Source organism: Falco naumanni, chromosome 6 (assembly GCF_017639655.2).
Source record: "Falco naumanni isolate bFalNau1 chromosome 6, bFalNau1.pat, whole genome shotgun sequence".
In the NCBI taxonomy this organism is placed as follows: Eukaryota; Metazoa; Chordata; class Aves; order Falconiformes; family Falconidae; genus Falco; species Falco naumanni.
The window spans coordinates 72,295,001-72,310,982 of record NC_054059.1 but is presented as its reverse complement, the minus strand read 5'-3'; the positions used below and the strand labels follow the sequence as shown (position 1 = coordinate 72,310,982).

General features: G+C 43.7%; 1 protein-coding gene across 6 annotated transcripts in view; it reads right to left on the bottom strand.

Annotated features, from left to right (window-relative positions):
• ELP3 (elongator acetyltransferase complex subunit 3) overlaps window positions 1-15,982 on the bottom strand; it is a 93,255-nt gene that overhangs the window by 72,461 nt on the left and 4,812 nt on the right. For all 6 annotated transcript variants that reach the window (XR_005828345.1, XR_005828346.1, XM_040597268.1 and 3 more), the window contains exons 5-7: window positions 14,322-14,385; window positions 12,396-12,464; window positions 9,504-9,658 (exon numbers count right to left, since the gene is read on the bottom strand). Coding sequence is in view for 4 of the 6 variants with exons in the window: in XM_040597268.1 (XP_040453202.1) it covers window positions 9,504-9,658; window positions 12,396-12,464; window positions 14,322-14,385 (288 nt within the window). In the remaining 2 variants the exon portion in view is untranslated. The remainder of the gene's footprint in view (window positions 1-9,503; window positions 9,659-12,395; window positions 12,465-14,321; window positions 14,386-15,982) is intronic.

The window sequence follows — 15,982 nt, the reverse complement described above, 5'->3', positions numbered from 1 at the left end:
ACTGTTATAAAACTTCCATGAGGAGATGCCCAAGACTTGCCCTTGATTTCTCACATCTTCACTGTTCGATTTGGTTCAAGGAAACCTGAAAGAACAACAATTTAAATGCCTGTTGCCAAATCAATACGACCAACAATAAGGTCATAATCACAGAGACAGTTTACCACAGAATAGTCAATATGTAGTTACAGACGCAGGCTAAAAAGGGAATCAGGAGAAAAAAAATCCTTATATCTAAAATTATGAAAGAAGTGACATGACAGCCTCTTTTATTAAATCCAAACTGTAGTTCAAATTTTTCTTGCTACAGTTAATGAGAGAGAACGAACTAGGTGAGACTTAGATGTATTTTTTTTAAAAAAATGCTCTAGTTCCAATTTCAGTTCCGATATTGACTCACTGTGGCCTAGGGAAAGTTGCATATTCTTAGTTAGAACCACTTCCAAACTGTTATTGAAGTAAAAAACCACTTCTGCCACAGCAGTGCTGCATATGGTCCTCAATGCCCTAAAAGCTATTGTTGCATAAAGACAGCGTCCAGTAAAAACCTTGCTTTGTAGTTTCTGCATCTACCTATTAAACAGAATTCATCTCGCCCCCATCTAACACTCCAATATAAACATTTAGCTTCAGGAAGGAAAAACAGCTTGACTGCTGCTTTGAGGATACAAAGAAATTGTATCACTAAAATTATAAACAGAGCTAATAAAAAGCAGTCATCAGCCACAACTGCCAGTGAAAAGCTATGGTTTTAGCGGTTTTAGCTAAACTTGCTCTCATGCCAAAGCTACTCCCTCACCTATAAAGCTGCAATACGATCTCTCCCAAAAAAAAGCACTACAAGAACATCCAGGCGTCTGTTTCCTCTGTGCTTGTAAAACCCCGTGTTCAGGAGGAGGCTCGCTGCAGCAGGCTACAAGCACTGAAGGCGCCATTCCCCTGGCTCCATTGCCATCCATCGTAGCTCCAGCTACAGTGCCAACAGCTGCGCAACTTTTAACAGTCATTGAGCTCATTGCTTTGGAAAAGTGTTTCAGCTTTTAGCTGCTACAGTAGCTTCAAACCGCATCGCCCTGCCTCAGGCACAGACATGCCTCACAACTCCAGGGAAGATGCGCTGGTCCCAAGGAGCATGTTCCTGCTAAGGAGTGAAGCCCAATGTTTCCTGTCACGGCTATGCCCCCTGCGAATGGCACAACCTGCCTTACAGCAAGATGAATACACCAGAGAGGAGACAGGAGAAAAAAAAAGAAAAAAAAAAAAAAGAAGAAGAGTACAACAAAAGGTGAGTGACCACTTGTGTCTTCCTAGAGGTAGGGAAAAGCAAAGACCTGACCTGGAAAGGGGAATGGGAGCAAGAACCAACACTGGAAGAAACAGGAGTGTCTTGCAAAAAACCTACACCACGTCAAAACCAGTCACAAGCTCAAGGAGTCAGAAGTCAGAGCTAAATAAAGAAACACCTCCTGCCCAGGTCTGCAATGGAGCCAAGGCTCGGTGCGGGATCCAGCTCACGGATGCAAACACCCACATGGAGCTGGGGCTCTCATCTCCCGTGGCAGTCAGTGTGCCCAGTCAACAGAGCCCAGAGGGAGACGCTGACCCAGCAGGGGTGCCCACTTCAGCAGGAGCTGTATCCTTCTCTAGGCTCTGCTGACTACATCTCCGCTTGGCTGGAAGGGGAGATCAGGCACCCAGTTCACACGGAACCATCTGAATTGAGCTGTCTCAACCCAGAAGCTGAACCCACATCTCACCTCAGAGCTGCTAGAGAAAAGGTGAATCTTATTTATAAAAAAGGAACAAAGGCCCTTCCCACTGATTTTAGAATTTTTAGAGCAGCACACAATCGATCTCTGGAGGTGAATCAGGCAAAGGTTGTGGAGAAAAAGGAAGAATTAGGTAAATGTATAATCCAAGGCCCAGACAGAGGGGGACCAAATTAAGGCTGCATAAACACTCCCAGCTCTGCCAGTTCCCAGCTTTTGAGTACTTGACTTCACAAACTGATGGGTCACAAGGAGGCACCGAGTCCCAGAGCACATTAGCTGCAACACATTGCAGAAAGGCACATTTCAAAAGCAAACAGCCTCGGCTCTGCCTAGCACAGCGTTCACACAACAGTCACAAGGAACCCAGTACTTGCCATCCTGCCATAAAAGTATGAAAATTAAACCTGCCTTTTTTTTTTTTGCATCCCTACTACACCCACCATGTTACTAGAAAATGACTTTTCTTTCAGATTAATTTAGCACTGTTGAAAGGCAGTGGATCTCCATTTACAATATCAATGAGGCAAGCACAGCACAGCTGAGGGAACTATAAACCGCATCTCACTATTTTACCAGCCCATTTTAATTCGGGCTGGAAAGCAATCTCTGCTGAAAGAAGGAAAACATGTAGCGCAGGCACTGTGTTAGCTCTCCAGGGCACGGCAGTATCAGCCTAGGATCACCTGCATCCTTATGGAGCTCATAGCAATCACTAATGTTTGATCTTCTGCCCACTGCCACAGGAAAATCACAATACAACAGCAACTAAAGGCAGTGCTTCTGTAATACACAGGATGGTGTAATAATTTGTGTCAGGGAGGAAATTAATCCAGAGAGCTTATTTAGTACAGGCCACGCTGTCTCTTCGTGACATTACCTTTGGATCACCAGCACAGTTTGAACTAGAACCGTGTAATCATCAGGCCAGGTTCATATTCATACAGGTGACCAAGCCATGAATCAAACTCCACCTCCAGTCACCAGTCCCAGCTGACCACTCAGACCCCATCCTAGCATTAACATTTTAGTGCAGGTCACCGGAGAACTTGTTATGCTTGCCAAATTACACATGCACAGCAGTGAAGCAGCAAAAATGAGAAAAGTATTCCCTTTGGCAGGTGTTCAGCAGTAATTTGCTGAAAATGTACAAAAAAGGCACTGAAATTCATTATTTAGCTTTGACAATGTCATGACCGCTAGGGCCATCATCCTTTCCACCAGTGTAGGATAAAATACGGATCAATAGCATTTACAAATATTGCTAAATTTGGTGTAGCTCATATTTCTGTTGCGAATAAACACAAAGGTTGAAAAGTTCCACCCTTAAACCTTTGACAAAGATATATTTGGTTCCAGCAACCACCTTAGAAAACCTAAAGTCAGGTACTACCAGATGTGCTGTTGCACATGCAGAGAAGTATGTGGTGGCTGTGGCTTCCTCATTGCTACTTTCCTTTCCCTAGTCTACATTCAGTCACAAACCTGAGTAATTTACATGCAGGAGAAAATGCTGTGGGAATACTGAACAGGGCAGATAGCTGGATAGGCAATCACTTTCCATAGCTGCAGGATGAAAAAGGATGAACAGCTACCCATAACAAGATTTGGATCTGATGAAATGACTTGCACTTACATATCTCCTGAACAACACACATTTCAGCAGCTAGAAGTTGGGTCTTGGCAGTAGAAAATAAGCAATGCAAAACCAACAGCATGCCAGAAAAGGCCAGCCAGCTTTGGGGTAAATCTCCTCAAATTCTGCAAGCTGGAAAGACATTATCCATACCAAAAGCATTTAGGGGTATAAATCCTGCACCAAACAGTTTTCAATGACAAACATGGCTCCTGCGCCATGGAAGAATCATAGAATCATCATCACATCCAAAGCTGGAAACAAAGAAAACCTGCCTGCTTCTCCAGAACATTACGAACTAGTCTACAAATCTCTGGGAACAAAAGGAAATTTACAACAGAGGTTCAGCCTACATTATCTGGCACTAAAACAATAGCCAGTTATCTCCTGCCTGGCACAGAAAAATCACTGCCCAGTCAGATGTCCCGAGGGATTTGACAGACAAGCTCTGATGGATACAGCCACAGCAATTTGTAATGTTGCTGCCTCCTGCTATTCACTTCCTTCCCTGCCAGAAGCTGCTGCCTGCACAGGAGGGGATGCAGAACCAGTAAGTACCTCCACACCTCGGTTGCCCAAATTACTCCTAGAATAGGAGTTTCAGCCAGCAATTACTGCGGTTTGTGCTGGAGCTGCTAGAGCTGCAAGAGCCTACCTGTCACAGTACCTACTCATTATGGCAAGTCAAGAGGTGAGATCTGACTATCAAATTCTGGATATTTGTAGCGGGGCAATTTAACACGCTGGGCTCCCTGCAGCCAAAGAAGTAGCATATCTTCTTAAATCGCTATCCGTTCCAGATTACATTAATTTGTCAGAGGGTGAACTCTGGCAGCTGAAGGGTGGACAACTATGTTTAGCTGCATGTTTTGGAAGTGGTAACCTCAAGCAGAGGGTCAAGGTAGATAAAGGGAGAACAGTAACCTCTTAAATCGCCCTGGCATGAATCACTGGAGCCAGTGAGTCAAAGCGCTCTGTTATTTTTGCTAGAGTCACAATTAGTACTCAGAAAGCACAATTAAGATATATTAGTGTAACAAGCAACCATATGTCAATTGAGCCATCTGAATTGTAGGAGAACATCTTTTTTGCCTATACTAACCACATGGTAAAGCATGTGTGCTTAAACCTCTTTCCTTGAGAGTCAGCGTACACTAGAATTTCTCACAAGCCGGGCCAGCAAAACATAGATCCAAAGCCAGCTGCATCAGCACAGGCACAACATGCTCCCTTGTTACCCCACGTCATTTCATTGCAGGTCTGTGCCCTGAAAGTCAAGCAGCCAGGCTAAATCCTGGTAAAATCACAGCCCTGGCAGCAGCAAGACTAGACCTACCTGCAGAAACCCACATCATCTAACAAAACTCCCAAAGCCTTGTTTGGGACATTTAAAACAGACTTCAATTTTGACAACGGAGTGCAATGCTCTGAAAGCAGGTTTATCCCCCACTACTGAAAAGGAAAATTATGAGTTGCTTAGTCGTCCACCTTCATGATCACTCAATTTCTTGTCGAGAAATTGCAGCTTCTATTAGAAGAATTACTAATAGATGAGACCCAACGTTGGTATTTGAGAAAAGAATGTAACAATCTTTCCAATAAACCCACTCTCTGGTAACCACACAGAAACATCTTGGATGGGTTGCTCTGATCCAGTGTGCTCAAGAAGAGTGATTTCCAGCTGGGTTTCAAAAGGCATCAGGAGCTTCACTTACCAAATCAACTGCTGCTGAAACTGTCAGTGCTCAGGGTTTTTCTCCCTTCCTCAGATGAGCTAAAAGGTCTTAAGCTGGAAACACAGCAATCCAGCCCTAAGCAGCAGTTACTTAAAACCCACATTTTCTCTTTCAGCAAAGGCTCTAAAGTAGCTGCTCACTGCTTACCAAAAGATCAATACGGCTTTTGGGATACCTAAAGGAAATTTCCTTGCACATAATGAAGATGTTGGTAGCAGCGGGAAGCATTGCTGCCTGCTCACCAGCTCAGCAGAAACAGCTAATGGTGGAAACACAAAAGGACACTTGGCAAAAGCAATCAATGACAAGCCTAAGAAAAAGGCAGTCTCACAGTGTTGTCTGGTGTTGGGAACTGAAATTTCTCCACAAGGAATCAAACGCAACTGACAGCACTCACTTCTGCAAGTTCTGGGCTTCGATGAATGATGGAAGTGGAAAATGAGCCTTTTAAGAGACTACTTACTGAAGAGTGGATGTAAAGCCGAAACAGCCTTGGATTACAGACCTATTATGGAAATAGTTATTATGTCTGCTGTGTACCTGAATATTGTCACATAAATATCAGGTACACAAGACACTTGAGTTGCAGAACATGAGGTTCCAGCAATTTTATCCCCTTCTTGCTTTGCCATTAACAACGTGATTTACAACCAGATTGAACATCAGGCAAAGTATGATACCGTTAAAATTATTTTTAAAAAATAATTTCTGTGCATTTTTAAATACATGAAGAGAAGCCTTGATATAGGCTTGATGTTGCAGTCCAAGGAGCTGCAGGGGTGCACAGCCCAGGGGGACCTTTCTGACATCCACCTTTCTCAAGACAGGCGAGTTCTCCTTTGTCCTTATTCACTGATTAAAAGTCAGATCCTGGCTCAGAGAAGAGGTACTCAGCCCTTGGAGTTAAGTGGTGAGTCATGGTGGCAGTTAAATATGCTCAGCACCTCTAATGACTCATGGGTCAGGTGAGAGGAGCAAACTGATGGGGAGCAGCAATTCTCATTTGCATGTGTATTCTACACCTTCTTGGTTCATTGTCCTCAGGGAAGAGCAAAGGTAGCCGCAATCAAGTCAACACTTTGGCTTGATGGGAACAACTCCCAGAGAAAAATGTATTTCTCTAGTGTACAAAACCAAAAATCTGTCTTACAGTGATTCTTTAACAGTAATTACAAAACTCCTCCTGAAGAAGGGGTGCTTATCACCAAGTCCACAGTCTTGCTCGACAGGCAATCAGAAGCGTGCTGAAATCTCCTAAGTGGCATTCTCAGTAGATAAAAATTAAAACTTCTCAGTCTTGTTGCACAAACTCTACAAAACAAAGATGCCCCCTGGCTCTGCAATTCTTTACTCATTCCTTGGCCAGCTTATTTCTCAAGCATAGCAAAGCACCTCAAGCAAAAACTTCTGTCTGAATAGGCTAAAAAGTGTTTATTACCTCAATAGGGAGGTGCTACAGAAGTATTAAACACCAGCAACACTTTCTCAGGGAAGGTATTTCCTTCCTCCACTCGCAACAGAGTCACCATGAAACCCTAGCAGTTTCTCTGTTTATCTTTTGGGAAAAAAAAAATAATAATCACACTCTTGGTTGGTGAGTTGACACAGGTAAACACATTCACTTCCATAAGCACGTCCCATTCAGGCATTTTGTAAAAACCAAAATCTTAACTTGCTTCAGGTCAACTCATGCAAAAAGAACGTCTGCTCTATAAACTGAGTTCTTCAAATCCCCCAAGTTGGCTGTCCTGTTTATCCAGAAAAAGTTTAAAGCAGCAGTCTAGCTTAGATGCTCTGAGCCACCCCATGAAGATCCTACTCCTTCCACTGACTATAAAGCCAGTTTCAGACCGATTTATTTGAAGTGGCTGGCTAGAGCAGTGCCCCACTTCTGCAAGACACATCACTCCCAGTGCCGCATCATTGCCCTCTTAGAGGCACTGCTGGGTTTGCAACTTCGTGATTTACCACGAGGCTGGATTTACCATAAAACTTTAACTCCCAGAAAGCCAGAAGCTAACTCAGAACATCAGATGGAGTCCATGGGCCAGCACAGTTTGAGGACTTACTCCTTTAGTCAGCCTTGCAGTGCCAGTTGCTGGTGAGGAACAGTAGAGATCTCCACGGCAGGCTCCGGTTGTACCGTACTGGTTGAAACGGCTCACTCACTTCCTTTTTATCAGGTTAAATAGGACCAGCAGTTGCAGCACGCTGATCAAGACAAAGTCTTATATGAAGGAAATTCAAAATTACATCAAGAGGAGAATGTCAGACTGATGACGCTGCAGTGTTGCACGTTTCAGACCATATAGGTCAGCGCGTCGCTATCACTGGGAAGGCAGCATTGGCCATAGAAGCCGAGCTCAAGTTTAGGATGAAGTAAAGGAATGACTGGACAAAGGGGGAAAAAAACTGTGTTCGTAGTTAGGTGGACTGTAGCCTCTACAGATAGATGCTCCACTGGCTTAAACAAAGGTCATGCTCAGAAGGCCTTTTAAAAAAGCATGCTGGCTGAAGGTCTTTTTCCCTGTTAGGGAATTCACTGTACAAAATCCAAAGTTAAGTAATGATTTGCACAAAAAAGAAAAATTTCAGTGCTACCATAATACCATTCAAAGTAAGGGTGAGAGAGACCAAATCCCAGGTTACTGCTGCATGCTGTGTCCACAATATAAAACAAGTAAAATACAGTTAGTATTCCCCATGTAGCATGGCCTCTTGTTGATGGAAGTAGTGAGGGAGAAGGGCTGAATTCTCATGTACAAAGATAAATAAATTCAACCTTGAATGTTGATTTCAAGTGTCATTGCCCATCTCAAAACAGTACTGCAGTGACACAGTACAACAGCTAAACGCAAGACGCAAAAAAAGTAAAAGGTCTGATTCATCTTGAACCAAATTTTCTCACCTCTAGAATATTTAGGAAGTGCAACTTAAGTAACTCCCACATACCTCCATTCACTAAGCATTTAACATGAAATTTATGTTAAAAATATAAACCTTTATTTATCTGCTGGGAAAAAAACCCACCACACACTGTTAGCGCAGGTTTTCTCACATTGCTTGATCTGCGTGCTTGCAAGGCAGTACACTGACTTCAGAGTCACTTTGGTTTTGCATGCACTTCAAATTACTTGGTCACACGGCCTGTGTCATAAATAGTTTCCTCATCTGCAGAGCAAAGGACAGGCTACTCAAAAAACAATTTTAGGTCCAACAAAATTAGCTAGACACTGCAGCAGAAAAAAAATAAGGAAAAACCACATCCCGAACCACCTGATGTATGTTATAAGCACAGCACTAATTTGAATAGATAGCCTGCAAACCTTTCTTCCATAACGAGCTGTGCCCTTCAGTGCTCACAATCAGGGCACTAGAGCAAAAGAAAAGCAATTCTTTTCTCAGCTTCTTCATTATTTTATCCTGATAAAATCCACTTAAGAAGAGCAGCATAGCACTTTTTGTGTGGCTTTCAACGACAAGAAAAAAAAAATAAAAACCCAAAGAAAACCAGCAGAAGTGTTTGCTGCCCTCCAGAGGAAACCTAAATGAAACGACAGCTTTAAAATACGAAGGTAGACATGAAGCTAGGCAAGGATTAGTCCTAATCAGTTTTAAAACCACTCTTTAGTAGATGATAATGGCATCAAGGAAAATCCACCGCACTCAATGATGACAAGGCAGCAAACTACAACTGTCAGTACAGATGCTCACCTAGTTTTAACAGCCCCAAAACATCAAATCTCTCATTTTTCTTCTTAGTTTTATACCACAGAATGCACGGAAAAGTTACGTTTTAATGACCCGAAGCAGACATAAATAAATAAACCACAGATTTTCAGTTCATCAATTGTAAAAGGAGAAGAGCATCTCCCTGTCACACTGAAATACTGCAAGGGTAACTGCATTTGAGACGGCAAGGGGCTTGGAGCTCCAGAGCACTGACGCTCTTGGGGGTGAGTCATCCCTTATGGGAGCTGACGTCTGGCCTCCCTTGAAGGCAGGATCAGTTCCCCTTCCCAGCTGAAGGAAATAAATCCCATCGCAATGCAATTTGTCACAACTCCAAATCAAGGTGATGAGGCATGAAAGGTAGAAGTCCAGATGGAATGCCAAGAAATTAGAAGAAGCTTAGCATTTCCTACATGAGAAAAATAGATAAACCACGGCCTGATCTGCTGGTGCTACGCAGTACACAGAGCAATGCTGCAAGCAGAGCTATAAATATTCCATGCCTAAATAAATATTGGGATAAACAGTGCCTTTCAAAAAGAAAAAGGTTTTGTCTTCAGTATTTTCTGTTGTTAGGCCAGTTAAAGAACACTTTTAAACAATTACATCAAGGAAAACCAAGATGCTTACCTGACAGCCTCTGCTACATTATTGGAAGTGTGACCTGATAAAGCATCGTGAAGGTTTCTGATGAAGTAATCTCTGTAGTCTTCGGGCAGGGCCATGAACGTTCCGCCCATCACAATAAATTCTACTTTATCCACGCTGTGGCCTAGCTGTTTCAGCTGTAAAATTAAAAGTACCAGGAAAAAATTACCAGACAGGGACTTACTTAAAAGACTTCTCTGAAAACCCTGATTCTTATACTGCATTTCCTTCTGTAGTTGTCATATCTTAATTAATGTCAAATCATTAATACTTTTGTACAGATTTCTTATAACCTCACCTCCAAAAACCCTCAAAAGTTATTTTTCTACTGCAAGAACACAGGACTGATATTGAGTCCGATGTAACAGGTTTTCTTGACAAAACAAAATTATTTAGCCTAGCATTGTGCTGATGGGGTTGCACTGGTTCCAGTTTGAAGCTAGCTTAGGCTTAGATACGGCCAGTAGGAAAAGTTTCCTCACATCCACTTCAATCCATGTGGAACTAATTTTCCTTACAAATCTGCAGGAGAAAAGCGCTACGCTGAATCCATGCAGCATTTTCCAACGGATTTGGAGATAAAGAGGAAACCAGTTGAAGGAGAACACGACTGAGAAACCCTCCAGCTCTTCTAACTCTCCAGCAAAGACCCCCAAAAAACCATTTTGGTAGGAAAGCCACTATTAGAGTACTACATCCTCCATGAAAGTAATTATCAAGAACTAGCAACTGCCACAGAAGTTCACTAAAATTTTGTTGTAATAGGATCTCCTATTAGTAACCAGGTATTCTTCAGAACAGATAAGAGGTTCAAAACTCATCATTTACCAAATAGAAATGGCAGATGATTAAAAGAGTCTAAAAATATTATTTTTCTATGGGGATCAAGTCAGTTTAATGTAGAATTATAGAATCACAAGAAAGCTGAAGTTGGAAGGGACCTCTGGAGATCACCTAATCTGATCTCTCTTCTCAACACAGCATCAGCTACAGCAGCTTGGTCAGTGCTGTGTCTGAACAGGCTTTGAGTGTCTCAAAAGATGGAGACTGCACAACCTGTCCGGGTAGTCTGGTCTAGTGCTCGGTCACCCTCGCAGTTAAAAACTTATTTCCTGATGTTCAGATGGAATTTCTCCTGTTCCAATTTGTGCACATTGCATTATGCCCTGTCCAGTCACTGGGCACCACTCAGAAGAAAGTTGTCTCCACCTTCTTTACCAACGTGTACGAACACCTGGTGGTAGGCTGCAACACTCCACTGAGCCTTCTCATCCCCAGCCTTGACAGCCTCACCTCTCTCAGCGCCTCTTCAGACACTCTAGTCCCTTCATCATCTTAGTGGCCTTTTACTAGACTTGCTCCAGTATGCACATGTCTGTCTGTCTGTCTTCTGTGGAGCCCAGAACTTGACACAGCTCCCCAGGTGGAGTCCCAGCAGTGCTGAGGCCAGAGGAAGAATCGCATACCTTGATGTGTTGGCAACACTCCTAATGCAGCACAGGAGGCTGCTGGTCTTTGTCTCAAGGGCACAATGCTGCTCATAGTCAGCCTGGGGTCCACCAGTACCCCCAGGTCCTTTTCTGTCAAGCTGCTTTCCAGCTGGTTGGCCCCCAGCACGTACTGGTGCCTGGGGTTATTCCCCCCAGAGGCAGGACTTGGCATTTCCCTTTGTTCAACTTCCAAGACGTTCCTGCCAGCTCATTTCTCCAGCCTGTCCAGGTGTCTCTGAATGGCAGCAGCATCCTCTGGTCTATCATCCACTCCTCCCAATTCTGTCTCATCTACAAACTTGCTGACGGTGTGCTCTGTCCCAACGTTCAGGTCATTAACACAGAGGTTAAACACTATTGGCCCCAATATTGACACTGGGTACTAGCGACTGGCCTCCAACTGGACTTAGTGCTGCTGACCACAACCCCTTCAGCCCACCAGTTCAGGCAACCAAGAGGCAATTCTAGCATCACAGAATAGTTAGGGTTGGAAGGGACCCCTGGAGCCCATCCTGCTCAAGCAGGCTCTCCTACAGCAGCTGCACAGGATCGTGTCCAGGTGGGCTCTGGATGTCCCCAGAGAAGGAGACTGCACAGCCTCTCTGGGCAGCCTGTCCCCGTGCTCCATCATCCTCAAGGGAAAGAAGTTTTTCCTGCTCTCCCCACGGAGCTCCCTGTGCTGCAGTTTGTGCCCGTTGCCCCTTGTCCTGTCGCTGGGCACCGCTGACAAGAGCCCGGCCCCGGCCCCCTGACACTGGCCCTTAAGGTACCTGTGTGCATCGCTCAGGTCCCCTCTCAGCCTTCTCCTGCCCAGGCTGAACAGCCCCAGCTCCCGCAGCCTTTCCTCACCAGGGAGATGCTCCAGCCCCTCATCAGCTTGGTCACCTCTGCTGGCCCCTCCCCAGCAGCTCCCAGTCTCTCTGGAACTGGGGAGCCCAGCACTGGACACAGCACTGCAGATGCGGCCCCACCAGGGCAGAGCAGAGGGGGAGGACATCCTCCCTCGACCTGCTGGCCACGCTCCTCCTCATGTACCCCGGGATCCCACCGGCCCCTTGGCCACGAGGGCACACGCTGCCGGCACATGGGCAACCTGCTGCCCCCCAGCACTGCCAGGCCCTTCCCCGCAGAGCTGCCCCCCAGCAGCTCAGCCCCAGCCTGTGCTGGTGCGGGGGCTGTTCCTCCCTCGGTGCAGGACCCTGCACTTGCCTTGGCTGGACTGCGTTAGGTTCCTCGGCCCAGCTCCCGACCCTGCCCAGGTCTCGCTGCACGGCAGCACAGCCGTCTGGGGTACCAGCCACTCCCCCTAGCTTTGTATCATCATCATCATCTCATTATTTTCATCACAATCACAATGCATTCCCCTTTTACTGTAAAAATTTACCTGTTCCACTCTGTGTCTTGTCTGGAGATAGGGGTCATATCTAGCCCGAATAGCCCTCATGGATGTTGGCTAAAAAGCACAAGGAGATTAATTTTGTAAACTCTTTTTAAAAAGCACAGTGAAAAAGAACAAAAGACAACTTTTAGCACTGAAACATGTTCTGAAGTCTTCAAATCCTAAGTGACCCTAAAGTCTTCAAACTCACAAGCAAAAAGTCCATCCATCTGTAAATATGAATTTGGCTCCTTACATTTTTAAAAATTATAACAAAACCCCATTTTTGCCAGAGATGGTAACATGACATAAGAAGAATGACAATTTTCCCAATTTTCAGCGCAATGCAAAAGGATAAAGAATCTTTACAGCGAGTCACAAAAAATATTGCAAAAATCACAATGTTTTTCAAAATACTTTTTCTGTCCCATGCATTTTAGTTTCTCTTCACTGTTATCCAATCAGCGTACTCTAGAGCTCAGTCTAAACTTCAATGATTCTTTAAGCTAAACATATTCTGTCAATTGAAATCCCTAACAAGTTTTTATGTTACTAGCTTATGTAAGCCTATTAATAACACTCTACAATGAGGTTTTCGAGTATTTTGTGTATCCTGGGTTCGTTTGGTATTTCATATCTATTATATTAAAAGCTCTAAAGGATGAGGACACTTAATCATGCAGAACTCCCACATGCTGTTAGTACTACACAAATGAATCCATCCTATCCAAACCAACATAAATTACAAAGCAGTTACATATACACAGGATTTTCCTACTTTGCACTAACAGGATAAGCTCCAAGTCATTGAGAAGTAGGTAACAACAGACAAAATCCATTGTAAAAGGATGCTGCATCACTGGTTAGCAACTTAATGCAGTTTGTATTTTACCTCATTTTGTGACTTTATATGGGTACTACAGCTACGAGTTGTTTTCTTAAAGCCAGTCACAATAATTTAGTCACATGCTGTTAAGCTTTCTCCAGACAATAGGAGAGCACTATTTTGGAAATAGATACATTCAGTGAGGTATCACTGCAGACAGAGACATAAAAAGGCATGAAGATAATTTCAGAGCCACTAACAGCTAAATAATGGGCTTTATTCCAGAGCCTGACCCGTGTTAATCCACAGGGTCCAGTAGGTTGGAGAGGACAAAGCAGGTCCACTTAGGACAGGATGCTTAGGGCTGTGTCCAGTCAGTGTTTGACTATCATTAGAGATCTGAAAACCTCTCTAGATACCTACTGAAGTGCTTGACAACTTTCACACTCAAACGTTCTTTTCCTTTTATTACAACACAGTTTTCCACATTCTAACTCATGTTTGTTGCCTTTCATCTTTTCGCTGGGAAGTTCTGAGAAGGAGCAAGGCTCTGCCTTCTCTGTACCTTTCCCTTAAACCCACGTTGAGCCACCAGTAAAACTATGCTTCTGCTGGACTCTTTAGTTAGGGAAATTTTGACACAGATCGGTAACTCCTGTAGGAATCACAGCTAGCATTCATTTCAAGAAACTGCAGGCAGCAGCGTCCCATGGGAGACAGCAGTATCACCTTCAACTGCTCTTACTCCCTCACTGGTTTCCGCAGCTGGACATTCAGATTAACAGCTGCTCCCACACCAGCAGGTCATGGGGTACAGCCACGACGCTGCACTTGCCCTGCTCAGCATCACAGGCTGCTCACTCCTGCTCTACAGTGTATCACATGTGTAACCGTATCAACAGCAGCAAGGTGAAGAGAAAGAAACTGCTGTGACAACTGAGAAGAATTTCCAGTCATATAATCAAGCTGCTTTAGATCTCGAAGTTTATGAAGTCTGCTTTTGTTCTTTATTCTCGCAATGTGAGTGAATTTGTAGAAATAAAGAGCAGCCTAACCCAAGTTTATAGAGAACGTAAGCAATGCATTATGGCAGACCAAAGTAATACCTCATATCCAGTGTAAGACTGTGTTGAATATTCAAAATCAGAATCAGGTCCACCTGGGCAGTATCTGCAAATATAAAAAGACAGAAGACAGCAAACTCACACAATTGCAACAGCTTAATTTGCCTGAGGCACGAGTACACAGGAGGGTGCAGGCTGAGCAGACACTACTCTAACTACCCCACTACTCATCAGAAACACAGGGGAATAAAAATCCATGACAGTCTGACCGCAGCAACGTGCCAGCTGCTCTCCTGGCATTTGTGAGTTCTCGCACAGGTAAAACCAAATCCACCTTCCTCAAGGCCTCATTAGCTCAAGCGCTACGGTACCTTAATGCTGCAATACAGCCTCTAGAGTAAACCTAGCTCACTACTCAGGACAGAGCACGGGATGGATGGATGAATTCCTGTGTTTCTGCATCACCCGATGTAAATATAGGTACAGCCCCAAACACACAGGCTGGAGAGAGTGATACTGTGATAGGCAGTAACATTGACAGGTACTTAGCCTGTGCACGGTTACAAATGCTAAATATACAGTGCAAAACAGTCATTTCATTTAATTTTAATGAGACTGAGATGTCAAAAACCCAGTTCAGACCTACCAAATGACTACATCCACATGAAACAACCTGGTAAGGCCTCCTAGTTGTAAAACATACTGTGAACGTATTTCTGGAATGTGCCATTATTTCAGGGAGTTGCCATACAGTTCTGGAGTAATAGTTACCCACAGATTATTAGGTTTTAAAAAGTAATTTTACAGTCATAAACAACTCAAATATTTTCCACTATTCTATCAAGAACATAGTCTCATTTAATGTAAAATATTATTTTGTTTGGCATGGAAAGACATAAAATAGAAATATCCTCCGGTTACACAGTCTACATTTCTTTCCCAGAAATTTAAAGAATTTAAATATCTTGATGGTGAGAAAGCTCATTTACATTTGTTTTCTGAACTTAGAAACGCTATTTAATGAACACAGCATTCTAAGACTACTTCAAAAGAATACAGCCCGTCTACCCTTGATACCTGTACAGCAGTTTGGTGTTAAACTACAGTTTCTACACTTAGAAGCTTGTTTGAAACTCTTATTCTTTGATGCAGCAAGACAGACTTGTGGCTACCACAGCATGACTGCAAGCCAAGAGAGGAACGATACATGGCAGACAGTAATTAAAAGGTATATAAATGTATTTTTTTAGGAATCCTTAGCTTTCTTTTGAGGGCTGTAGGATTAACAACCATTCTACATCCATTCTGTGCTCAAAGATGACCTGAGACAGGCGGGTTGACAACCCCTTCTAGTTTAGCTGCAGGCACTGAGCACCTCCAACGGAAAAGGTAATAGAGCAGTCAGCACATTTTACTTATGGTGCAGACCTCAAACGCACAGGCACCAAGATACTGCCATCTCTATCAAACCAGACACATGCGGTTCACAGTATAATTGATTGGTTTCCTCATTGCCCGCCCTGCAAACTCAACCCAAGTCATCTGTCACGATTATAAAATTAATTACCAAATTACCATGGCCAAATTAATTTGCTAGCAAAAGTTGTGCAATCCAATTGAAGACAATTCATATATGTAATTACCTGGAACATCTCAAACAGATTAGCTGCTCATGCAAAAACAAGAACGGAGCCAGCTCACTC